The sequence below is a fragment of the Salvelinus alpinus genome, chromosome 2 (genome assembly GCF_045679555.1).
Source record: "Salvelinus alpinus chromosome 2, SLU_Salpinus.1, whole genome shotgun sequence".
In the NCBI taxonomy this organism is placed as follows: domain Eukaryota; kingdom Metazoa; phylum Chordata; class Actinopteri; order Salmoniformes; family Salmonidae; genus Salvelinus; species Salvelinus alpinus.
Window position 1 is genome coordinate 35,385,460 of NC_092087.1, and position 26,397 is coordinate 35,411,856.

At 43.6% G+C, this 26,397-nt stretch overlaps 2 protein-coding genes across 5 annotated transcripts; one reads left to right on the forward strand and one right to left on the reverse strand.

Annotated features, from left to right (window-relative positions):
• Positions 1-17: 17 nt before the first annotated feature.
• Positions 18-13,586, forward strand: smarcc2 (SWI/SNF related BAF chromatin remodeling complex subunit C2). Of its 3 annotated transcripts, none has more exons than XM_071375940.1 (25): positions 18-147; positions 989-1,108; positions 1,298-1,383; positions 1,606-1,687; positions 1,784-1,876; positions 2,471-2,540; positions 2,701-2,770; positions 3,655-3,730; positions 4,126-4,379; positions 4,510-4,634; positions 5,080-5,139; positions 5,288-5,456; positions 5,546-5,617; positions 5,781-5,894; positions 6,006-6,159; positions 6,263-6,382; positions 6,491-6,553; positions 6,749-7,007; positions 7,271-7,432; positions 7,585-7,646; positions 7,799-7,925; positions 8,051-8,214; positions 9,343-9,477; positions 9,612-9,990; positions 10,730-13,586. In XM_071375940.1, exons 1-25 carry the CDS (start codon positions 37-39, stop codon positions 10,792-10,794), a joined length of 3,192 nt encoding a protein of 1,063 aa, XP_071232041.1. In that variant the 5' UTR covers positions 18-36; the 3' UTR covers positions 10,795-13,586. The 3 variants fall into 3 exon arrangements, with proteins under 3 accessions (XP_071232041.1, XP_071232047.1, XP_071232056.1); XM_071375946.1 differs by having other exon boundaries at positions 4,126-4,373; XM_071375955.1 differs by having other exon boundaries at positions 1,612-1,687.
• A 3,036-nt stretch (positions 13,587-16,622) lies between these two features.
• LOC139559724 (myosin light polypeptide 6-like) lies at positions 16,623-26,077 on the reverse strand. 2 transcript variants are annotated; one of them, XM_071375992.1, is made up of 7 exons: positions 25,942-26,077; positions 25,636-25,663; positions 24,032-24,175; positions 22,991-23,164; positions 20,064-20,141; positions 19,696-19,731; positions 16,623-17,148 (listed from the first exon to the last, which is right to left on the reverse strand). In XM_071375992.1, the coding sequence occupies exons 1-6, from the start codon at positions 26,029-26,031 to the stop codon at positions 19,703-19,705; spliced, it is 543 nt and encodes a 180-aa protein (XP_071232093.1). In that variant the 5' UTR covers positions 26,032-26,077; the 3' UTR covers positions 16,623-17,148; positions 19,696-19,702. The 2 variants fall into 2 exon arrangements, with proteins under 2 accessions (XP_071232093.1, XP_071232084.1); XM_071375983.1 differs by lacking the exon at positions 19,696-19,731.
• Positions 26,078-26,397: the final 320 nt, after the last annotated feature.

Sequence of the window (26,397 nt, forward strand, 5' to 3'; positions counted from 1 at the left end):
GAGGCGGCGGTCGACGTCGACATTCTGCAGACAAAGATGGCGGTGCGGAAGAAAGACGGCGGCCCGAACGTAAAATATTTCGAAGCGTCTGATACAGTCTCGCAGTTCGACAATGTCCGCGTTTGGTTGGGCAAGAATTATAAAAAGGTACTGCTGTTTTTTGTTAATGTAATGAATACATTCATGTGATCATAAATGAAAGAGGGCAATTTTAACAGTAGAAGGAGTGGGCAGGCGAGTGAGGGTGTGATGAGATGGGTTGCAGTATAGTCCAGTTGTTTAATCCACACATTCACGAGACGGAAACAAAAGGATGCTGAGGAAACGTCTTGGCAAGAGCCGCGTGATGGACATGGACATTTGATATGTTTTAAGTGGATGTTTCTACACCATTTAGTAGAGGGAAATGAATGGCCTGTGTTGGGGGTTGCTGTTCGGGGGAAGGGAGGGAACCTAGCTAGCTAGCTAGCTAACGGTAATTTCATGGATTGCAGATGCCTATTCCGGCCAGCGCAAGTGCACAAATCCAGATGTTAAGCTGTTTTTTTTTACCGGCGCCTTCGGTTTTCTCTTTCACCCCATTGCACTCCATGGTCTTTTAGGGCAATATATGCGCCATGAGTTTTCATGATCCGGCTCCTTTTAACCCCAGATGGTGAGAAGGATTTTCTCATTATAGTGTTGCCAAAAAAGCCATGTCTATTGTCTCAGAGCAAGCGCTCAACCCCACCAATTTCAACCTGGGCCAGACAGAAAGAATACAAAGATTCACATAGATGAACCTATAATTTCTTTGACCATCAAATGACCTCTGTTTTTGTTCATTGTACAGTTCCAACTATCAAAGATCTATCTAAGATCCACTCACTCACACCATACTTGAATATATGGGATAATACCAGAATAATGATGATATGCATGTCAACATAGGTACAATGTATATTTATCCTGACATTTCTATGTAAATCCTCACTCTCTTGTCCCTCAGTACATCCAGGCGGAGCCCCCCACCAACAAGTCTCTGTCCAGCCTGGTGGTCCAGCTGCTGCAGTTTCAGGAGGAGGTGTTCGGACGACATGTCAGCAACCCACCTCTCACCAGGTTGCCGGTGAGAGAACTTGCACGCACACACATGTGCTCAGGCACACACACACACACACACACACACACACACACACACACACACACACACACACACACACACACACACACACACACACACACACACAATTTGCTATTGTGCTTCCCCTATTCCACTATTCTAATAGTGTATCTAACCCTCTGTCTTTCTGTTCAGATGAAGAGTTTCCTGGACTTTAAGTCTGGTGGGGCTCTCTGCCACATTCTGGCTGCAGCCTACAAGTTCAAGAGCGATCAGGGCTGGTAAGAGTTTCATTCTAGCCTGCATATTTTGTTTTGCTCACTACACTTACACTCCCCTCAAATGAGTTTAACCCACTAAGTTCTATGGTTGAGAAGTTCTGATTAAGATGAAACCAAATAGACTGATCCTTAAGACGTTTTCATTTTCACAATGATGCATTTTTATTGAAATATTTTAGGAGGCTGTGTGAGATATTTGACTCCTGTCTGTCTTCATGGCAGGCGCAGGTTTGACTTTCAGAATCCTTCTCGGATGGACCGCAATGTGGAGATGTTCATGACTATCGAGAAATCTCTAGTACAGGTCCGTCTGCCCTTGTCTTCTTTGGAAAACTATTTTCTTTGTCTGTATCGCTCTCTTTTTTTATTTACTCTCTCTTTCTCTGCATCTGTCCATCAGAACAACTGTCTGAGTCGACCAGTGATCTACCTGAGCTCTGACATTGAGGCCAAGCTGCTGGGGAAACTGAAGGACATCATCAAGAGGCACCAGGTAGGCTTGTCTTCACTGACCTAATGAAGAAACTGTATGAGTACACAATACAGTACAGCTTAATACAAAACAATACATTACAGTACAGCTTCATACAAAACAATACAATACATTATAATACAGCACAATACAATACAGTACAATACAGTACAGCTTCATACAAAACAATACAGTACAGCACAATACAATACAGTACAGCTTCATACAAAACAATACAATACAGTATAGCACAATACAATACAGTACAGCAAAATACAAAACAATACAGTACAGCACAATACAATACAGTACAGCTTCATACAAAACAATACAGCACAATACATTACAGTACAGCACAATACAATACAGTACAGCAAAATACAGTACAATACATTACAGTACAGCAAAATACAGTACAATACATTACAGTACAGCAAAATACAGTACAATACATTACAGTACAGCGTCATACAAAACAATACAATACAGCACAATACAATGAAGTACAATACAGTACAGCTTCATGCAAAACAATACAATACAGCACAATACAATACAATATCATACAATACAGTACAACACAGTTAAGCAGAGTGTGTTTGCTGTCTCCTGCAGGGCTCAGTGACTGAAGACAAGACGTCCAGCTCCCATGTGGTGGTTCCCATCCCTGCCAGTCTGGAGGAGGGTGAGTCAGTCTAACATTTTGGATCAAACGTTATCTGGTGGCCAGAATGTTTGTTCTGAATTTATACCTGGAAATTGAATTGGTCTATTAGCTAATTAGACTAATGGATTGATCATAGAGACATTTTTCTCTCTCCCTCTCCCATCCCCCGTTGGTTCAGAGGAGTGGGTGCGTCCGGTAATGAAGAGAGACAAGCAGGTGCTGCTCCACTGGGGATACTATCCTGACAGGTAGGGACTGTCCATACTGGGGCCTCAGCCTGACAACGTCAACACAACCTTCGGATAAAGCCTTGTGCAGAACAGGGTGCTCTAACACCATGGAAACCCAGGATGATGATGATGATGATGATGATGATGATAATAATGATGGATTGGATTTATATAGCGCCTTTCTACATTGGTACTCAAAGCACTTTACATAGTAAGGGGGAAACACCTCATCCACCACATGTTCAGCACCCACCTGGGTGATGCATGGCAACCATTTTGTGCCAGAACGCTCATCATACAACAGCTAGCATGGTGAGGAGTGATATATGCCAACTAGGAATGAGGGAGATGATTAAGTGGCCATGATGGAAATGGGGCCAGGTTGGGAATTCTGCAAGGACACCAGGGTTAACACCCCTACTCATACGATAATGGGACCTTTAGGGACCATAAAGAGTCAGGACACCCATTAAACATCCCATCCAATCCGAAAGACAGCACTCTACGCAGGGCAGTGTCCCTTTCACTGCCCTTGGGCATTGGGATTCGATCTTAAGAATAGAGAGAAGAGTGCCCCCTACTGGTCCTCCAACACCACTTCTAGCAGCATCTGGTCTGCCATCCAGGACCAACCCTGCTTAGCTTCAGCCAGCAGTGGGCCAGCAGTGGGATGCAGGGTGGTGTGCTGCTGGCCGCATGGCACCATGTGTCTTAAATGTCACCATTTGGGGTGCAAACACATTGAAAGTACACTGACATTTTCTCTATCCCATACCCACATCTCCTTTACCTTGAGTTCCACACTGTTTTCTCAGCCTGTGTTATAGCACCATGTGTTGACATGTGGTGCACTAGAAACATTAGTCTAGTCTAACCTCTGACCTCTGCCCCCTGCTGCTCAGCTATGACACCTGGATCTCAGCCAGTGAGGTGGAGGCTGCTGTGGAAGAAGCGCCCAGCCCAGAGAAACCCAGGAAGGTCGGCACACACATCCTTCTCTTTCTGTGTCTTTCTGTGTGAGCTGATAGTCAGATAAGGGGTCGGGGCTGTACCAGAATGAACAAATGGCGGTAAACAACGCAATTGCGCATTAGATGACACATTGTCTGTTGATATTTGTCCCTTACTGCATACATTTTTACTAAACAGTACGTTCTAGATAGTATGTAGTACATTGAGTACACAGAATGTTGTTTTAGTAAGTAGTAGGCAAGACAGGTTTCAGACACATCCTCTCTCTCTCTTCCCCTCTTTTTAAGTCTATTTTTCTCTCGCTCTTTCTCCCTCTCCTCTCTCTCTGTTTGTGTTTTTTTTATAGCCAACATATAACATTTTACTACATTAAATGAACACCATATAAACTGTGTCTTCAGGTCCATGCCAAGTGGATCCTGGACCTTGACCAGTTTAATGAGTGGATGAATGAGGAGGACTATGAGGTGGGGGAGGCGGGCCCCAAGAGGAAGAGGATCTCAGCCAAGACCCTGACGGATGAGGTCACCACCCCAGGGGACGAGCGTCGTGACAAGAAGCCCGGCAGTGCCAAGAAGAGGAAGCGCTCGCCCTCCCCCTCGCCCACCCCACCACCCCAGGAGAGCAAGAAGAAGAACACAAAGAAAGGGTGTGGGTGTGTGTTACCCTTTGTTTACTACTGTGTAATTCATTGGGAGATCTGTAGATTGCTGAAATACACAATGACAAAGAAATATAAGTCTTTAAATGATATCCACATAATGACGAACTGTGTGTGTGTATAGGCCCACCACCCCGTACACTAAGTCTAAGCGAGGCCAGAGAGAGGAGGAGCCGGAGGATCTGACTAAAGATCTGGATGAACCATCACCTGTACCTGCAGTGGAGGAGGTCACCCTACCTAAGACAGGTACACACGCTCACACACGTGTGTATATATATATACACTTGCACATACACCTTATTATCTAAGATTTAGACTCAGCCTATTGGCTTATCCTCCTGATATTTACATTGGTTGAAACGTTAGTATTCATCATCATTGTGACAAAGTCAGGGGTTGAACTGAAGTGTTGTATCACAGGAAATGCAACTCTCTCCCCCCACACCCTTCTCTCTCTCTTTCTCTCTCTCCCCCATACCCGTCTCTCTCCCCCATACCCGTCTCTCTCTCGCTCTCTCTTTCTCCCCCCATACCCCTCTCTCTCTTTCTCTCTCTCTCCCCATTCCCCTCTCTCTCTCTTTCTCCCCCCATAACCCTCGCTCTCTCTCTTTCTTTCTCCCCCCATACCCCTCTCTCTCTCACTGTGTGTGTGTGCGTGTGCGTGTGCGTGTGTGTGTGTGTGTGTGTGTAGCCAACATTAAGAAAGACTCTGAGTCAACACCAGTAAAGGGAGGTACCATGACAGACCTGGGTGAGTTCCCTGAACAACTTAATAAGTTCTCAGTGTATACACACTGTCTGCAGGATGAGGTCACTTCTTACTATATTTTAGCTTTCTCCATCCTTTATCTGTCCCCTGATCTGTATTTTCACTCTCTCCTCTTTTATCTCTTGAACAGATGAGCAAGAGGATGAATCCATGGAAACTGCAGGAAAGGAGGAGGAGGAGGGCTCTCCGAGTGTGAAGGGAGAGCCGGTGAAAGGGTCGGACCTTCATGAGGACAACGTGACCGAGCAGACCCACCACATCATTATCCCCAGCTATGCTGCCTGGTTCGACTACAACAGGTAGGCTACATATCTACGCGTCTCTCCCGACCATCAATGATGATCGTTTGATCAATGATGTATGTTTGACCTCTTTCTGTCTTTTCCAGTGTCCATGCTATCGAGCGTAGAGCCCTCCCAGAGTTTTTCAACGGCAAGAACAAATCCAAAACCCCTGAGATGTGAGTAAACACATGCTAACATAATGTTGTTATTATTATTATTACACGTGCCTAGCTTAATACACATGCACACTCTTCTGTGTTATACAGAGACCAACAACTTTGGAGTTTGGAGTAACTTAGCTGCATAACCAATGACAAGAGTCTCTCTTTCTCTTCACAGTTACCTGGCCTATAGGAACTTCATGATTGACACTTACAGGCTGAACCCGCAGGAGTACCTCACCTCTACCGCCTGTCGTAGGAACCTGGCCGGAGACGTGTGCGCCATCATGAGGTCGGGAGGACTCAGTGCACACAGGACATTTACCACAGTCGCATTGTCTTTTCATCTACTTCATGCAGTAATATTTACCGCCTCCATTTATCCCTCTCTCCTCTTCCTCAGGGTGCATGCGTTCCTGGAGCAGTGGGGTCTGATCAACTACCAGGTGGACTCAGAGAGCCGGCCCACCCCCATGGGCCCCCCGCCCACCTCCCACTTCCACGTCCTGGCTGACACCCCCTCCAGCCTGGTGCCCCTGCAGCCCAAGGCCTCCCAGGTACACAGACACACACAGACAGGTTGTTTCTATATTTTGGTTCTAGATGCCTCTATTTGACTGTAGCTTCACTCCACTTACCTTCTCTCTCTGTCCCCTCTAGACTCCGGCGGCCCAGCAGATTCTGTCCTTCCCAGACAAGGTGAAGGAGAAGCAGCCAGCCGACCTGCAGAACTTTGGCCTGAGGACAGACATGTACAGCAAGAAGACTGGGCCTCCTAAGGTATGGCTCACAACACTGCAGGACTGATGAGGATCATAGTGCACTGTGTAGCTATCTATAAAGAGTAGTGAGGTGTGTTATGGGGATGCTACTTCTTCCTGTCTGCAGAGTAAGACTGCTGCCAGCGCCATGCGAGACTGGACCGAACAGGAGACACTACTGCTGCTAGAGGTAACTAACAGCACAGCTCTGTCTCATACACTTTATTACCATTCAATAGAATGCCCTTTAAATCCAAATCATCTTGAAACAGTGTTGAGAGGATCGACAACAAAAACACACAAAGAACTTATCTTAAAATGTAACCTATGGCTTAATATAGCATCCTTATTAATATCAATCATATCCTCTCTCCTCTCCTTTCAGGGTCTAGAGATGTACAAGGATGACTGGAACAAGGTGTCGGAGCATGTGGGCTCGCGCACCCAGGACGAGTGTATCCTGCACTTCCTGCGTCTGCCCATCGAGGACCCATACCTGGAGGACACGTCCTCGTCCCTGGGCCCCCTGGCCTACCAGCCCGTCCCCTTCAGCCAGGCAGGCAACCCCGTCATGAGCACCGTGGCCTTCCTGGCCTCCGTGGTGGACCCCCGCGTGGCCTCCGCAGCCGCCAAGTCTGCCCTGGGTGAGAGGTCAACTCACTAAATAACCGTTGGATCACACAGAGTACAGCGTGGCCTCATTTGTGTCAGAGCTGTTTAGTTAACCTTTATTTACCAGGAAGTGTCTTGGAAGTTTTGGATCTTTTTTTTCTTAAGAGATACTTTTTAGAGGTGGCGTGTGTATTTGGTGTAGCCTTCAACGGTTCAGAACCAACTCCCTGCTTCTTTCACCACCGTTCATTATCTCTCTTTTCCTTCCTCCCTCCCCCCTCTCGCACTCTCTCAGAGGAGTTTTCGCGTATGAAGGAGGAGGTCCCAGCAGCACTGGTGGAGGCCCATGTGAGGAGGGTGGAAGAGGCGGCGCGGACCAGTGGCAGACAGGACCCCCTCTACGGCCTGGAGGGCAGCGGCATCGCAGGCACCAGCCTGGAGGAGGGAGAAAAACCTGGTACAGCTTCCATCTACTATTATCTAAAACTATAGTTGTCTTTGGTCATATTTCCATGTATTGTATGTCAATGAAGAGAAATTAGTTTCCGGTGGGGTGCACATAGGACACTAGGCTTGCTGACAACTCATCTGTCTTTTCTCTGCCTCCAGAAGAGAGCAGTGAGGAGAGTAAAAGTGACAGCCAATCCAGTGAGGAGAAGAGGGAGACCAAGGTATGGTGTTTTTAGGACTTCTACTTTACTTGTGTTTGTGTGGTCGAGTCTTTTGAAACCAGCTACGTTCTGGGTCTGAATTGTCTAGGTTGTGATGATTTATACTCAAGTGTTGACCATTGTCATTGTCCCCGTCCCCATGGTGATAACAGGAGAACAAAGAGGGAGCCATGGAAGAGGGGGAGAAGAAAGGAGAAAATGGGAAGAAGGAGGAGGAGAGAGGGAGAGAGGGAGAAGGAGAGGGAGAGCAAGAAGCTGAGAAGACAGACTCGGAGATGGGTAATGTTTATGTCTGTGACTGATTTTGAATGTATCTGTAAACTTTGTAAAATAGTCAAGTCTGTCTGTTGTTTTTTACAGACACTTAATTATGTGTGACTTCTATGTTTCCCTCTCTGCGTTAGGTGATGGAGAGAAGGAGAAGGAAGGGAAGGAGGGCTTGGAGGAGGGCCAGAGAGAAGGAGAGAGTGAGGGAGAGAGGAAGGCTAAGGTGGAGCGGGATGTGGGAGAGGGGAACCTGGCTACCGCTGCTGCCTCTGCCCTGGCTGCTGCTGCCGTCAAAGCCAAGGTCTGACCTCTGACCCGTGTTTAGCATGATCCCCCTAACCGCAGATCTAGGATGAGGGGCTGTATGTATCAAACTTGTCAGAGTAGGAGTGCTGATCTACAGGTGTAGGATCTTATAATTTGATCACTATTTTGTTGCTGAGGATTTTCTTGCACAGCAGTGTGTTTGAGGTTTAAAAAGGCTTCTAAAGTTTGTAATTTCCACTTTAAAATGTCAGACTTGATTTGCCCTAACGAAAAATGCATCAACCCCTACAAAAAAGGTCCATTAATTATAATCACATTTCTTGTTGCTGCAGGATTCATTTCCTGCTGTAGCAAACTGTCTGACATTAAGATCCTACATCTGTAGGGTCAGTTTTGCCTTTGGGATCATAATGAATAAGATTTCATTATTTTATATTATTTCACCTTTATTTAACCAGGTAGGCTAGTTGAGAACAAGTTCTCATTTACAACTGCGACCTGGCCAAGATAAAGCAAAGCAGTGCAACACAAACAACAACACAGAGTTAAACATGGAATAAACAAGTGTACAGTCAATAACACAATAGAAAAAAGAAAGTATATATACAGTGTGTGCAAATGGCGTGAGGAGGTAAGGCAATAAATAGGCCATAGTAGCAAGTAATTACAATTTAGCAAATGAACACTGGAGTGATAGATGTGCAGATGATGATGTGCAAGTAGAAATACTGGTGTGCAAAAGAGCAGAAAAGTAAATAAAAACAATATGGGGTTGAGGTAGGTAGATTGGATGGGCTATTTACAGATGGGCTATGTACAGCTGCAGCGATCGGTTAGCTGCTCGGATAGCTGATGTTTAAAGTTAGTGAGGGAAATATAAGTCTCCAGCTTCAGCGATTTTTGGAATTCATTCCAGATTACATTGGGATGCACTTGATCCTAGATCAGCTCTCCTAGCCAACCCCCAGGGGTTAAATCATATCTGACCCTATCTGTTTCTCAACCAGGGATTTTTCAGTATGTCTGTGCCATTTCACATGAAAAGATGACTCACATCCATACTTCTCTCTCTTTCTCGATCTCCCCTATACATCTTCTCTCCCCCTCCGTCTCCATTTCTGTCTCCCCCTCCATCCTTCTCTCTCTGTCTTTCTCTCCATAGCACCTGGCTGCGGTGGAGGAGAGGAAGATCAAGTCTCTTGTGGCTCTGCTGGTGGAGACTCAGATGAAGAAGCTGGAGATCAAACTTAGACACTTTGAAGAGCTGGAGACCATCATGGACCGAGAGAGGGAGGCAGTGAGTCAAGCAGAAGTGAAGGGTTATGGGGGATGTAGTTTAAGTAGACTTGTTTGTTTTGCTTTGTTGGTTGGAGTGCGCATATACATGTTCTTACCCTTTGTGTGTGTGTGTGTGTGTGTGTGTGTGTGTAGTTGGAGTACCAGAGGCAGCAGCTGCTGGCAGACCGTCAGTCGTTCCACATGGAGCAGCTGAAGTATGCAGAGATGAGGGCGCGTCAGCAGCACTTCCAACAGATCCAGCAGCACAGCCAGACTGGAGGCCCACACTCCGCCCCGGCCCCCACTGGCCCCCCACCCCCACCCCAGGGCCCCTCAGCCACCCAGTCCCAGCCAACCCTCAGTACCCCTGCACCACAGCCAGCTCCCAGCCCAGCACCCCTTACCACCTCCATCCCTTCCTCTGCCCAGCCCACTGAGCCCCAGCCGCCCCCCAGTGGTCCTCACACCTCACCTCCCCGCCCGCCAGGCCAGCCCCCCACGACCCACTCCAGCACCACCCCAACACTCCACGGTAAGTCACACTTTGTGTTATCGAACTGTGAATTCAGTATTTAGCTAATACTGTACAAAAGTAATCATGTGGGCCTACTGAGTGGTGCAGCGGTCTAAGGCACTGCATTGCAGTGCTAGCTGCGTCACTACAGATCCTGTTTCGATCCCAGGCTGTTTCGCAGCCGGCCTCAACCGGGAGACCCATCAAGCAGCGCACCATTGGCTCAGCGTCGTCCGGGTTAGGGGAGGGTTTGGCCGGCCGGGTTGTCCTTGTCCCATCGCGCTTTAGCAACTCCTGTGGCGGGCCGGGGGCAATGACACGGTCGCCAGGTGTACAGTGTTTCCTCCGACACATTGGTGCGGCTGGCTTCCGTGTTAGGCGAGTATTGTGTCAAGAAGCAGTGCGGCTCGGCGGGGTCGTGTTTTGGAGGACGCACGGGTCTCGACCTTCGCCTCTCCCGAGTCTGTACGGGAGTTGCAGCGATGAGACGAGACTGTAACTACCAATTGGATACCACAAAGTTGGGGAGAAAAAGGGATTAAAAATAAATAATAATAATCACATGAGCCACTGGAATCAACTTGAACTTTACTGTGAATTTTGTTGTTGTTGCTGTGTGTGTGTGTGTGTGTGTGTGTGTGTGTGTGTGTGTGTGTGTGTGTGTGTGTGTGTGTGTGTGTGTGTGTGTGTGTGTGTGTGTGTGTGTGTGTGTGTGTGTGTGTGTTTTACACACCTTTTTCTTTTTTCTTGAACCCAGAGCCTAGTGCCCCTCTACCTGAGGATACACACCACTCCTCAGCCCCAGTTCCCCCTCCACAGTGAAAAGAAAGAGAGCGAGAGATAGGATCCTGGCAAACTGAATGACATTGACCACTTTGTACCTATGAATCCTGCCTGTTTCATCTAAAAATGAAGAAGTCAAACTGAAGGACATATAACAAACTTTGATCATGTTTAACATTTTGAACGATTTACATGAGAAAGAAAAGCAAAACAAAAACATTTCACTGAAGTCTACCTTACCTTACCAGAGTGAATATAAAGATCCTCCTCAACTAAACAAGAAAATACCAATGAAGAACTTTATCGATTTTCAAACTAACAGTCCCCCAGTAATTTTTTCAGACATAAGTTGCCTAATGACTTTCACCTTTCACATCAGAGCCCAAGGTTAAACCAAGAGTATGGTCATGTAAATACACCACTTGACCTGAAGATATGAAGAGAACTAAAAGGCTCTTGTCTAAGCAGTCCTTTGACCAGTGGTGCTTTGGTGCTTTCGTTTCCTGCTATAGTTTACTGAAGTCAGATGTCCTACCATGTTCCCAGAGGTACCTACCTACCTATTCACCCACGGTACCCATGGTAGGAATTTATAAAAGAGAAAAAAAGATTTGCACTTTGAAAAGATGTTTCCCCGGTGGCCATATCTAGAGACATGAAGCATTATTAATGGCTCTATTCAATCAGCGTCGCAGAAGTTCAGCGTTACAGAGTGATTTAAATGTAAAGGCAATGTTAGTGAAGACTGCATTCACAGTAAACACTGCATATGTCAGCTCAATCAGAGATTACCTTTACATTGCTATCGCGCAATCTGTAACACTTCAGCAATACAGATTGAATAGAGCCCTAACTCAATTGACCTGAAGCACTTAGCTGCTCTCTTGTTTTGAACTTTTACTACGATGTCATAGTTTCCAAATATGAGATTCTCAGTTCTAGGTCACCTTATTTCATTGGATTGGCTGCTTGTTGCCCTATGTGTGTGAATGTGCTGTTATAGAGCATTGGGGTTGGTCTGTTGGTTAGATGTATCCTAAACTAAAACAAAGTATGTGTTAGGGAAATGAAAAAGGATGAACGAATGGTATTACTCTTTTGTAATGATATGTATTCCACTTGGAAACCGTCTCATCTTGCCCTACTGCCATTTGTTATTAAGACTATGTACTGTAAACTGGATTTTCTGTTACAAATGTTTCACTCCAATTGGAACAGAAAATCCCTCCATGACTGAGCATTATAAACCACTTAAAGTATTGATGAAGGGCCACACCCCCAGAGTCAGAGTGCCCTCTAGGACACAATGTCCTAAAAGGCCTTATTTGAACTGTATTTTGGGCTCGATTCAATCCATATAGCAGAAGTTCAGCGTTACAGAGTGATTGAAATGTAAAGGTAATGTTCCTGCGTTAGCGGAGACTGCATTCACAGTAAACACTGCATATGTCAGCTCAATCGGAAATGATCTTTACATTGCTATCGCTCAATCTGTAACACTTCAGCAATACAGATTGAATAGAGCCCTTTGTTTTTTAAGTTTAACATCTGAAGCACTTCTGAAACAGTTGCGCATGCTCAGAGCAGAGCATAATCATAAGCCTAGCAGTAACTGCACAAATAAGATGGTGTTTGTCAGCATGTCCAGTATGGCTAGTCAGTATCAGTGAATCATACCATTGTAGAGATTATACTCTAAAACAATTACTGGATATAGCTCCGGAAGAACCTTATTGGCAACTTCAAAGATAACAGGCATCACCATCACAAAGCAATTTTCTCCATATGAGTTTGTGGGGTGAAGCCAGAGGTGTGGACATTTGGAAATCCACTGATTTTTATAGTTTGTTTTGTGTTTTCCAATGACCTGTCCAACTCGCATGAAGCTGTTCGTATGTGATGGAAGTGGCTTTAATGTTACAAAATAACTTTCTAAGTCAAGGAATCTGAGAAGTCAGTTCAGCTTACAGAGGAGAATTGTGTCCTTTAATATCTGTAAACAATATCTTCTCTATGTATCCTATCTATTTTTATAATATTTGACTGTCAGGTTTTCCATTTTTGTTTCTCTGATATTATGGTTTGCATTTTATTGCTGTATTTTATTATCTATGTAACCTCTAATCCCCTCCCTCATTGTCATGTGCGTGATCCTGATAGGCCTCCATGACCTTTCAATCAGTGTGACTGTGAGCATGGGTGTGTTTTCCCCAGTGTTCCTTCAGTTCAGTTCCATCTAACCCCCTTGTGTCATTGTTTTGAATTGTTACAAAGGCTGAGAAATTGGGATGCTCATTGTTCTCATACAGAAGTACAAAATGATGACACAGCAACACATCACACAAACCCACTCCTCTGACAGTGTCATACATATACTCCGATAATAAAACTTGTGTCCAGATAGCCAGTGTTAGAAACTTCACTACAGTCGTGACCATGGATGGACTGCTTTGGTCTCTGTTATTGCATTGTGTGGATTTCGTGATATGAAATACGTGTGTATGTTCAGTTTCTTGTTTCTGTTTGTTTTTCATGATTGCTAACGATAGCAATGATTGCATTGATTATACAGTAGAAATGAACCTTTCCTCAGTCAAACTGTTGCCAAATGAGTGTCAACAGTTGCTCTGCAGTTTGTATTGAATTAAAAAATATATATATATGCGAAGGTTTTACTTACAATTTTTGGGGGGAAAGTCAAATAAATGAAGATGACATGATGTGACGTGTATAGTTTGGTCATTGTTGCTACTGTGGGGATCGCAATTATTGACACCCTGGATAAAGATGAGCAAAAATGACTGTATAAAATAAATAATTCAAATACTGAGCTTTATTGTATGCAATATATTTGTTTTTAATTATATTATTTTATGCTAATATAATTGCTCAAAGAAAGAGATTTTGTTTAAAGGCCCTGTGCAGTCAAAACTGAGTTTTCATAAGTTTTATATATATATTTCCACATTGAGGTTGGAAAAATACTGTAAAACTGTGGAAATGGTGATAATGCGCTTTTAGTCTAAGAGTGGTTTGAAAAGACCGCCTGAAATTTCAGCCTGTGGGATGGAGTTTTGCACTGCCTGGTGACAACCCCAGGTGGTAAATTAGTTTGTAGACCAATAAGAAAGAGAGTTCCAAATCTCTCTGCCAATAACAGCTAGCTTTCAGTTTTCCCCTCCCAGCTCAGACCACTCCCAGGCCATCCTAGTGTAACAGTGTTGGTTATGTTTCCACTTGCCACTGCAGAACTATGTTTTCGATGTTTATATATTCTTATTGGTTGGTTGAATTTACATATCAATAAAGTGTTATGCCATTGGTAACGCTTGCAGATAGGGGGAGATAGATCATGAATGTCAATTCTTCCCAGTCTGATATTAACATGCAAGCAGGAGCTCACGTTCTGAAATAGTGCATTCTATTTTCATATTTACAATGTGTACAAGTTCACTTTGTACATGTCCTGATGTATATACACTGAGTATACCAAACATTAGGAACACCTTCCTATTGAGTTAACCCCCTTTCCCTCAAAACAGCCTAAATTCGTCGGAAGCGTTCTACGGGGATGTTGGCCCATGTTGACCCCAATGCTTCTCACAGTTGTGTCAAGTTGGCTGGATGTCTTTTTGGTGGTAGGCCATCCTTGATACACATGGGAAACTGTTGTGTGAAAAACCCTGCAGCGTTGCAGTTCTTGACACATTCAAACCGGGGTACCTGGCACCTACTACCATACCCTGTTCAAAGACACTTCCATTTTTTGTCTTGCCCATTCACCCTCTGAATGGCACATATACACAATCCATATCTCAATTGTCTCTAGATTTAAAAATCCTTGTTTAACCTGTCTCCTCCCCTTCATCTACACTGATCGAAGTGGATTTAACAAGTGCCATCAATAAGGGATTATAGCTTTCACCTGGTCAGTCTGTCATGGAAAGAGCAGGTATTCCTAATAGTTTGTATACTCGGTGTATATGTGTACGGTACCTGTTAGATATTGGGGGCATTTGGGCATGTGCTTTTGTACGTAATTGCTAAAAAGCGCGAGTTAGCTAGCATGCTCTAATTCTAATTGTCAAATTAGCTCCCTGCTAATTAACAGTTATTTCCATGCTAACAGATGAATTACGAATCTACAACCATCAACATACTGTTGTCCTGCACATCTAATGTGCTTCCTTTTGTCTATCGTCAGACACTTACATTTATTGTATTTTGTACTATTTTTGTCCTTGTTATGTTTACAAAATACCCAGTCTGATATTGACATGCAAGCGACGAATCACAAATATACTGTCATCAACATACTGTTGTCCTGCACATCTAATGTGTTTCTACGTGTCTTATCGTCAGAATAAACACCATCAACTGGGATCGCTGGCTGGCCAGTCCTTTCTTTAAATACACAACGCAAGCGAGTTACTACATCTGTTAGACTTGCAAAATTCTTGCTTGAGAAATTGCCCTTAGCTAAGAAGCTATTTGTGTTTCCTTTTGACCATTTAATTGAAAACAATCACAGTAAGGTACTTACTTCATTGTTACCCATACATGATTTGATATCGAGTTAGAAACCGCTGCATTGGTCCTTTAACAAGTAATATATATTTTTTTTAAATCAGGGGTCAAAATTATTGACACCTGCTTTCAATACCTCACCTTACAAGGATAACAGCACTGTGCCTTTTTCTGAAATGTTTGAGATTGGAGAACACATTGGGAGGGATCTTAGACCATTTCTCTTTACAGAATCTTTCCAGATCCTTGATATCCTTCGTCTGTGCTTATGGAATGCCCTCTTCAATTCAAACCACAGGTTTGCAATGGGGTTCAAGTCCGGCGACTGAGAAGGTCTAATATCTCTCCCAGTGTGTTCTCCAATCTCATAAAACGTTTTAGGAAAAGGCTCAGTGTCGTTATCCTCGCAAGGTGAGGTATTGAAAAAAGGGATTTCAATCATTTTGACCCCCACATTTGAGAACTATTACATGTCTATTTCTTTACATAACTTTTATATAAAGTTATAGACAGATGAGGATCTTTCACTTTTTTCATGTGACATTAGGCCTATGGAAATAATCCTAAAGTCAGTGTCTGCACTGCAGGCACCACAAGAGGGCAGGCTGTGTGTGTTGTCTTAGTTCCTCCCCCCCCCCCCCCCCCCCTCTCTATGCATGAGACTGCTGCATCCTGAACATACTGTACATTTCTAATTTTCCACTGAACTATCACCTAGTACTAAACAGAAACTGCAGAGACCACAAACAATCCAGCGGGAAAATATCTCACTTTACCATACAGGGCCTACTGCCTCAGAGCAAATAGACTCATACCTGCATTACCATACAAGGGCTGGTGTAAGTACTGGAACTACATCATAGAGAACCATACAGGGCCACTGCAATAGAACATACATCTTACCATAAAGGACTACTGCAAAAAAGATACTATGACAAAGTTGAGTAGGCCTTACATTAAGCAAAGAATTAAGGCCCTATACAGTTTTGTTGAAAAATAATCAAATCACCTTTACATTTATGAGAGAAAGCTATCAGAGAAGTTTGTTCACTTAAATTATCAAACTGTTAAACTCTGCTACTTGAATACCACTTCCTAGATTGCATTACATGGTGTCAACTCAAAACATGCATCCTCTTAGCCATCCCAGATGTATAGCTAGGTATCCAGCCCATCCTGGACACTAGACCAAAATTGTCCAGTACATGATGTATCCATTTGTATATTACTGCACTGCTGCTTTATTAGAATTACACTGACTCTTAACCTAATTTAAGAATGGTGCTTCAAAACATCTCCACCATTGTTTTATTTTAAAAAAGAAAGAAAGAATACATTACTTTCAGAAACTGGGGATTTTTATTAAATACCGTTCGTTATAACATATACATGACAGTAAATCTGTAATTTCATGATTGGTTGGTTGGCCTGGTAAAACCCACATTACAGCATGGTCTCAGCCAATGAACATGCATCTCCTCCGTATAAAAACACAGCTATTTGGTGGTGGGGCTGACAAGGGTTGAATGACAGGGTGGGTGATGGGAATGTATGGAATAATCAAGGGAATGTTATTGCCGATTCTGTCCACGAGCCAGGCATGATAGCATGCGCCTCCGTGGTTGGATGATATTTTGAAGTGAAATGAAAAGGGGCTCTTCAACTCAGACACAGAAAAGGCACTTCTGAAAGAAAATACAAAAAATATGACAAAACGAGGGCAAACAAGAGTTGGGTGGGGAATGACACAGTAGATGGGGGCGAGACAGACGTTACGTATATAATAGAAGAAGAAAAAACATTTGGGAATAAAATGATCCGGATGTGTTCTTAATCTTCAACCACTCATCACCATCCGGACAAGTTCTGAGGGAGAGAAGAAGAAAGAACATCAGCAGCATGCTTGGTCATCAGTGTCTGAGAAGAGCCTAGAGCAAACCCCACCTCCAGCATCTGCCAGCAGTGCTATAGCCTCCCATCTCTCCCAAATAGCCCCAGACTCACCATCAAGATTGAGGGCCTTATTTTCCTTATGACTTCATACTGTGACTCATTACTGAATGGTTCAATATGAAATGGCTTGGGTATCCGAGAATAATTTATGGAGGGGCTATTACATGCAAAGAAATTTGACCAAAAGCCTTCCTAAGCATTATCCCACCAAGCTGTCATTTTCAAAGCACACTCAAAGGATGTCACAGTCTACAGACACCTATATATTTAAAAATCACAATGAGAAATGAAAATGAATCAACGGAGAGGTACAGTGCATTCGTAAAGTATTCAGACGCCTTCCCTTTTTGTTACGTTACAGCCATATTCTAAAATGTATTAAATAAATGTTTTTCCCTCATCAATCTACACACAATATCCTATAAATGACAAAGCGAAAACAAGTTTAGAAATATTAACAAATTTATAAAAAGAATACAACAAAAATATTTCACATAAGAATTCAGACCCTTCGCTATGAGATTCAAAATTGAGCTCAGGTGCATCCTGTTTCCATTGATCATCCTTGAGATGTTTCTATAACTTGATTGGAGTCCACCTGTGGTAAATTCAATTGATATGACATGATTTGGAAAGGCACACACTTGTCTATAAGATCCCACAGTTGACAGTGCATGTCAGCGCAAAAACTAAGCCATGAGGTCAAAGGAATTGTCCGTAAAGCTCAAAGACAGGATTGTGTCAAGCAACAGATCTGGAGAAAGGAACCAAAACATTTATGCAGCATTGAAGGTCCCCAAGAACACAGTGGCCTCCATTCTTAAATGGAAGAAGTTTGAAACCACCAAGACTCTTCCTAGAGCTGGCCACCTGGCCAAACTGAGCAATTGGGGGAGAAGATCCTTGGTCAGGGAGGTGACCAAGAACCCAATGGTCACTCTGACAGAGGTCCGGAGTTCCTTTGTGGAAATGAGAGAACCTTCCAGAAGGACAACCAACTCTCCAGGTGTGCCAAGCTTGTAGCGTCATACCCAAGAAGACTCAAAGCTGTAATTGCTGCCAAAGGAACTTCAACAAAGTACTGACACCATATGTAAATGTGATTAGTTTTACTTTCTAAATTTGCACAATATAAAAACCTGTTTTTGCTTTGTCATTATGGGCTATTGTGTGTAGATTGAGGAGGAAACAAAATAAGGCTGTAACGTAACAAATTGTGGAAAAAGTCAAGGAGTCTGAATACTTTCCGAATGCACTGTAAGTGACATGCTCCCACATGGTTCTCTAGGTGTTTTCCTCCCCAACATGAGCACTGCTCTCAGCTGGATGCTGAAGCCTGATTCTGATCCACAGAGACTCCATGTGTCAGTCAGACAGAAGAGAGAATCAGCATTAAAGGTTGAGCATTAGAGGCAGGAGCGAGGGAGGGGGGGGGGGGACTGTAGAGGGAGGGACTCAGAGAGAAACTATCTCCTAGCGAGCCAGAACAGCCAAGGATTTGCTCAGCCAGGCCTCAGGACCTGGAATGTGTAAGGATTAGCAACCCCCCTCCTTATTTGGGCTGTTCTAACAGAGGAGAACAAGGACAGCTGTGAGGAAGGAGGAGCGATGGATCTGGCAGAAAGGCAGGGGGAAAAATAAATCAATGTTCTTGCACGCCTACAGTACCAGCAGCAGCTTCCTTAAGGACAAGGGAACAGAAGTCACCAGCCAAGGAAATGGAGCTACTCACTGCAATAGTTGGAAATCATTATAGTAGGAGACGATAATTCAACCATTAAGAAATCCTTATTATTGCACACCACTTTATCTAAACCCCTCTCTCCCCTACATTCGGAGTTGACCTGTCACCCCTCTAGTCTAGCTAACAGACCCCCCCCCCTCCCCCAGTCAGTGTCCTGCCCTCCTCCAGTTGGAGAGTCAGTGTCCATGGGGGTAATTTAGAGGAGCCACCTAGACACATGCAGAGACGCTACATGCAGGCTACAGCCAGGGGAGGGAGAGAGAGGCGAGGGAGCTGGGCAGGAGAAGGGCCCTGCAAGATAGAAAGTTAGAGAACAGAGACCATAAATTCAAACCACAGGAACCCAGCAGCCTCTGACAACACCATCATGGCACAGAGCGATATCCTACTCTATTAGTATCATAGCTTTTACTCTGCATCTCTACAACAGCCTGCCACTTATTAAACAAGTGTGTTAGACTAGGAGCACCCGGTCCCCCCACACAACCCCAACCAAGTATCATTTTAAAAACATTAAAAAGTAAAACTGCTAGTGAACTACTGGCTATATGTGTAGTATCAGTAGCTAGGAGTAGGAGCATTCTGTGCAGTGATGGGCTGACAAGAGGGCCCCCTCCCCCCTACACACAAGTCTCCCAGAGCAGGTGAGAGCCCACTGCTGGAGTAGGAGACAACATGGGGGGGGGGGGGGGGGGCTTTAGGGGGTCTGCTCGTACTCGCCGCTCAGCCGGACATGATGTGGCGGACAAAGACTGTGGGAGAGGAACAGGGAGGTCAGTGAAGGGACAACACAAGGGACACACACACACACCTGAAATCCAATAATACAACCTCCAGCCAGTCATACGCCTAATCCTTCTTAATAATCATAGGGTTTTGTGTTTACGTGGCACAAAACACATGTACATCCCATTCAAGACAATTGTATTTCGTTATTGTATTTTGTTACAATTCATGTCTTATCATTCAAACACTATGGGAAACGGTAATTCCTCAAGCATTGTAATATATTCTACAGTACAGAACGAGGTTCAGTGTTCTCTTTACAGCCATCATATCCATCTAGTTCACCACTCTGCTTTACCTTCGTAGTTGATGCAGCCGTTGGCATCTTCGTGTCCTGCTAGCAGAGTCTCCACCTCCTCTTCTGTCATTTTCTCACCTGCAACACAAATGAAATGCTCTTTTACATTCTCATAACAGATAGACAAAAAGACAGTGTACAGCAAGGGAATCCCATCTTTCCTTTCATTCTACAAAGGTAAAAGTCACTAGACGGATTGACAAAGTCTGAAAGACAAGTCAGGAGTATTTTTGGGTCCCCCCTCTTCCGATTACTTACATTTTCAGGCAAATTAGCTATTTACATTTATTGCCTGCCTTTCATCTACACATAGGAGAGAAATCAGAATGCTCAGGACTGGAATTCTTTGTATTTTGGTTGTTATCAGTAAAAAAAAAAATTATAATTATAACTCAGAGCAGGCTCAACTTACCCAACATCCATTTCCATAAAAAAGTGATGGTGGGAACCAGAAAGATTAGTTTTAGGCTACAGGAATTATTTGCAGTTCGGTTGTTTTCACTTTTTCACCTGCTCAATGAGGCAACCTCGGCGCAGGTTTAACTTTAATGACTGCCAAGCACCCCTCTCTCCACTGGGATTCTCTACCTCTAACCCTATTACAGGGGCTGAGTCACTGGCTTACTGGTGCTCTTTCATGCCGTCCCTAGGAGGGGTGCGTCACTTGAGTGGGTTGAGTTACTGACGTGATCTTCCTGTCTGGGTTGGCGCCCCCCCTTGGTTTGTGCTGTGGTGGAGATCTTTGTGTGCTATACTCGGCCTTGTCTCAGGATTGTAAGTTTGTGGTTGAAGATATCCCTCTAGTGGTGCGGGGGCTGTGCTTTGGCAAAGTGGGTGGGGTTATATCCTTCCTGTTTGGCCCTGTCCGGGGGTATCATCGGATGGGGTCACAGTGTCTCCTGACCCCTCCTGTCTCAGCCTCCAGTATTTATGCTGTAGTAGTTTGTGTCGGGGGGCTAGGGTCAGTTGGTTATATCTGGAGTACTTCTCCTGTCTTATCCAGTGTCCTGTGTGAATTTAAGTATGCTCTCTCTAATTCTCTCCTTCTCTCTTTCTTTCTCTCTCTCGGAGGACCTGAGCCCTAGGACCATACGTCAGGACTACCGGGCATGATGACTCCTTGCTGTCCCCAGTCCACCTGGCCTTGCTGCTGTTCCAGTTTCAACTGTTCTGCCTGCGGTTAAGGAACCCCTACCTGTCCCAGACCTGCTGTTTTCACCGTGCTTCAACTCTTAATGATCGTCTATGAAAAGCCAACTGACATTTATTCCTGATTATTATTTGACCATGCTTGTCATTTATGAACATTTTGGCCATGTTCTGTTATAATCTCCACCCGGCACAGCCAGAAGAGGACTGGCCACCCCTCATAGCCTGGTTCCTCTCTAGGTTTCTTCCTAGGTTTTGGCCTTTCTAGGGAGTTTTTCCTAGCCACCGTGCTTCTACACCTGCATTGCTTACTGTTTGGGGTTTTAGGCTGGGTTTCTGTACAGCACTTCGAGATATTAGCTGATGTACGAAGGGCTATATAAAATAAACTTGATTGATTGACTTGCAACCCTTAAATGTCAATCCCTACACTACCAAGCAGACATCCCCAGAGGGATACTGACACAGTTAACCAGGGAGACTCAACAAAGCCACATCTTGTCATTTGTGTTGCCCAATCGCCTTACTGACAAGAAAGATGTCCAGGATGCAAATTAAGTGTATCAATATGGATACAGTAGGGCATTGAGTCACTAGTTTAAGAGGTGATTACTGATTAGTGACAATGAAGACCTTTGGTACAACAGTCAGGTGTGGTTGATAAGGAGAAGAGGTAAACTATCAGGACTGTGTGGATCAAACGTTTCTCTTGATCCAAATTCAATTCAGGTAAAACCGTCAAGAGCTGAATGTCAATGGTTTATGTCTCCAACATCGTCACATGGCAGGTTGCAGTACTGTTTGTCTGGAGTGTCAAACGGCGAATGCACTCCCTGATTTGGCCTCGTTTTAAAATGTGGTTCATTAAGAAATGCTATGACTGAATTCAAACAGGAGCTGGTTTCAGGGTGCGGGTTTGATGTGAGTGTCTCGTGCGTGTGTGTGTGCGTTTGCAGGTGGGAAGAGTTGGCCAAATTATTTTTCCAATTAGCTTCAGCCAGCTGGTGTGCAACTATGGCAAAATTTGTTTGACTTTGGATAGCCTATCTCCGGGGCTTGTTAGGGACCGTCAATACATTACACAATATAAATTAGACTATTTTCATGTTACACACCTTTTAGGTTCTCATTAAATGCTTGCAATATTTGTATTTGAATTTCTACAATTTATAGTTGGTTTGAGGTTAAGTCATTGAAATTTGGCGTTATTGTAATTTTAACATATTGTCCCATGTACATTGTGTAATTTACAGATCTTAACTATCCCCATAGGGATATCCAAAGTTAACCCAAATTTACCACATGCATTATGATCGGGTCCCATGCAGCTGCACTCCAAATTGAGGATTACTTGTGTGCGGCCAGCAGGGTTGAAACAAACACAACCTGTATTTACGTTGTGACGCAGTGATGACCTCACGTCTCAAACTCTGTTTTGGACAAAACTGACTTTATGACCAAAGTTATCCTATTTACAATTTGTAATCAATTTTAACAGTAGAATAAATGTTTCTGACTCATATCAATGCCACATAGGATGTTTCTAAATGGGAAATTAGTTTTTTAGGGGCAGTTGCTCTTTAAGCTGAAGTTGAGCTCTCAAGTACAAGAAATAAACTGTTGGCTTATATACTGTAATATAAACCATTCAATAATACAAGAGAAATAAACAGACGGTGCAGTTCTATATCTTTTCATAAGGAGAGATGTAAACCTAGCCAGTGACAGCACTTACAAATGCTTCATGAAAGCTTTATAAGATCGTTCTGAGGTCTTACCGAGCGTTGTGAGGACGTGGCGCAGCTCAGCGCCCATCACTGTGCCGTTGCCCTCCTTGTCAAAAACACGCAGACCCTCCACAAAGTCCTCAAAGGAGCCCTGGTCCTTGTTCTTAGCGATGGCCTGGAGCATGGGCAGGAACTGCTCAAAGTCAAGCATTTTGTGGTTCATTTCTGGGGAGTGAAACAAACTATTACTAGATACTATTAATAGAAACTACTATTACTTTGCTATAAACAGAGAGAATAACTTATATGAAAGATCTACGTCTAGGCCCACATACTGAGACTAAAAATAATGGCTTGGAATGTATTTATTAAAAAAAGGAGAGCTTTGATAAGAATTCCTACTATGTGTAGCCTAACTTTGTGGGAACGCTATAACACCTGCAAATCTGTGTACATGACCAATAAACTTTCGATGTGATTTTGAATTTTGTAAAAAATCTGAACAAATCTACAAACCTTATAAATTCCTAATTAGTGGTAAACTTGCGTTTCTCGATAAATTGATAATCAGCTTTACGTTATCAGATCCTGTTGACATGAGCTGCATCTATTATGTGTGTAATTAACACACGTAAGAACAGGACCCCACACAACGCCCCTGTTCCCTAGCTGACAAGTGACAGGCTGCGTGACTACAACACAGAACATCTGTGGTACTTGACAATTGCAGATTACACACAAGGATAAGTTCACACTCCATAGGATGGGAATTTCATACCCAGAAGAACATTCTGTTTCGTCAGTTTTATCCTTGGATGATTAAGCACATTAACTGACATCTTCCACCTAACCGGATACTAATTAGTCAAACTGGTTTGGTTAAGTGGTTGACTACAAACAGCAACAGGCCTAAAAACACACCCAGCCCTAAGCTTTGGAGGATAGGCCTAAATCTAGCTGAACACAAGACGATGCCACGCCGGAATAAAATCTTACTAATGTTAACAAATGTGTGTAATACTTCTATAAATTTGATCCAGCCAATAGATACTAATGGTCAATGTTCAGTAAGCATCTAGAAGTAGGGCTGACCTTCTGACTTGGGGTTGCCCAGGACCTTGAGGACCTCAGCGTTGACGGGGTTCTGGCCAAGGGCCCGCATGACATCACCACACTGGCTGTAGCTGATCTTCCCATCGCCCGTCCTGTCAAACAGCAGGAAGGCCTCCTTGAACTCTGACAGACGGGGAGAGGAAAAGCGTAAAAAAGCAAGAAAAAAAAGCACTGAGCTGGATTGAGTGTGTATGTGTTTTGGTTTACCACCCACCCATAAAAATGGTCAAGAAAGAGAATCCAAAGATTTTTTGTTTTGCTGTTTCTTTGATTATGTGTAATCTACAGTAAATGGGGTGGCCTCTATTGGAATGCTTTCTGACATAAGGGTCATTTCCCAGGGCCATTGTTATGGTGCTTGCCTTCCATCGCTGGTATGCTGCGCATCCTGAGATGGCCCATCTGAAACTACACAGCAGCCACTCATTTACCCATATATGGCATTGGCAGCAAGCGCTGGTGGTGTAATCTATCAACCAAACGAGCGCAAAGGAAATCTAGCAACTGCGAAACTAAACTCCTAAAAATGCCATTGATTGAGTAAAGGAAAAAGGCACAGGCAATCGATGAGTAGCCTACAGTAACACTATGTCGCTACATATATTCTTGCTAAATGGTTACATTATGCTTCGCCAACTTAATTTCAAAGAACAGCATGTCTGAGGTTTAATTCGGCCACGCCTTTGAGGCGTACAACTCTTTAATAAGTGGTTTAGTCATTTCCTTTTGTTTACACAATGTATACGAGTCAACACCAGTGAAGAACTGGGAACAAATGACAATATAGTGGCCTGATTTTCACTATAATATATCTAGACATTTGATACAGTTCTGGCATCGGGAACGAATGAATTCACGTTCCAGAATTGAGAACTTCCGGTTTCCTCTACTAAATTAACCACGTAGCTAGGTAGCCGAACTAGACATCACACAACAATAAACGGAACAGATAAATAATACCAAAATTGGTGTTGGCAAAAAAACTACTTTAAAATGGAATTACTAAACGGCAACTCATCAAAGTAGCCTGGCTTTTGAACACTCAGGTCGTATAATGACTAGCCATAATGTCTTGACGTGTCCCTTTACTTTGTTCTGCATGCATAAAAATACCAGGCACATAACTTAGTGCAAAATTAGTTGGTCAGTAACATTCAACACAAAACATTAATTTGATGAAACACCATTCAATCAAACCGCTATGTGGGGATCAAAGGAGGGGATTGACTGCGCCAATAATAGACAACCGTGAATCAATATGTTTGTAATCGTATACCACCATTCGTTGATGTGTGCATGTCAGACGACAACGCCTCTAATAATGCAAGGTCTTCCCAAAACGGTTAGAAAAAACAAAACCTGGTCCGTCCCCCCCCAAAAACACTCACCATAAACTCCAGTTTATATCAACTTGTCAGCAGGGAAACTGCTTCTCACAACAAGGGGGACAGGAAAGAAGTAGAGCTATTCCACAATGAATGACACAGATGAAGCAAGGGGATAGACTAGCAACTAGCTAACATTTTACAGTAGCTAGTTAGCCTTCAAATAACGTTACCGTCACAAAACTGATTGAAACTCACCAATGATCTGGTCTTCTGAGAAGTCAGACTGGTTAAAAGGTACGGCAAGAATGAAAAGGGAAAACAAATGAATATGATTATCGAAGATGAAGAGAACAAGTAGCTAGTTAGATAACTACATTAACCAGCTAACGTTAACATTGGCCAGCCATGGTTTGATAATCCAGCAGTGAAACGTCTTCGTTGGATTAGCTAGCTAACTGGCTTTGTCTACACGAATTTAAAACGACATTTTGTTAGGCTAACAGTCTACACAGCACGTCACATACAAAACTCTTTAAAACGTAACAAAGCAAATACATTTACCATTTCTGGGCTTGGTTTGAATCCTGTCAACGGGCGGAGGTCAAGGGAATGTAGACGGATAGACGCGAACGTTAAGAAAACTATGCTCATGACGTCATCCTTAATTCATGCACTGTACAAACCAATCACATCTGGCAGGCGTTGGCTTTTCGGATTACTTACCGTAATTCTGGAAGAAAGGTGCAACAAAACAGTCCAAACGTGAGTTTATTGGAATTCTGACTGTTCTTTAAAAGCGAGTAAATAAATATTGGTGTATGTATGCTGTGGTGGTGGAAAAACAGAAATTATGGTAGCCAATTCCATTGAAGCATTCATGTGGACGATCATACGAGTCAGCCATATAAACCATTTGTATGATTGAACAAGTGCGCCATCGTGTGGTACGAATATACAAACTGTAGCTAGAGTTATCATATGACAAATAAGTGAGATATAAATGTACAGAAAACATGG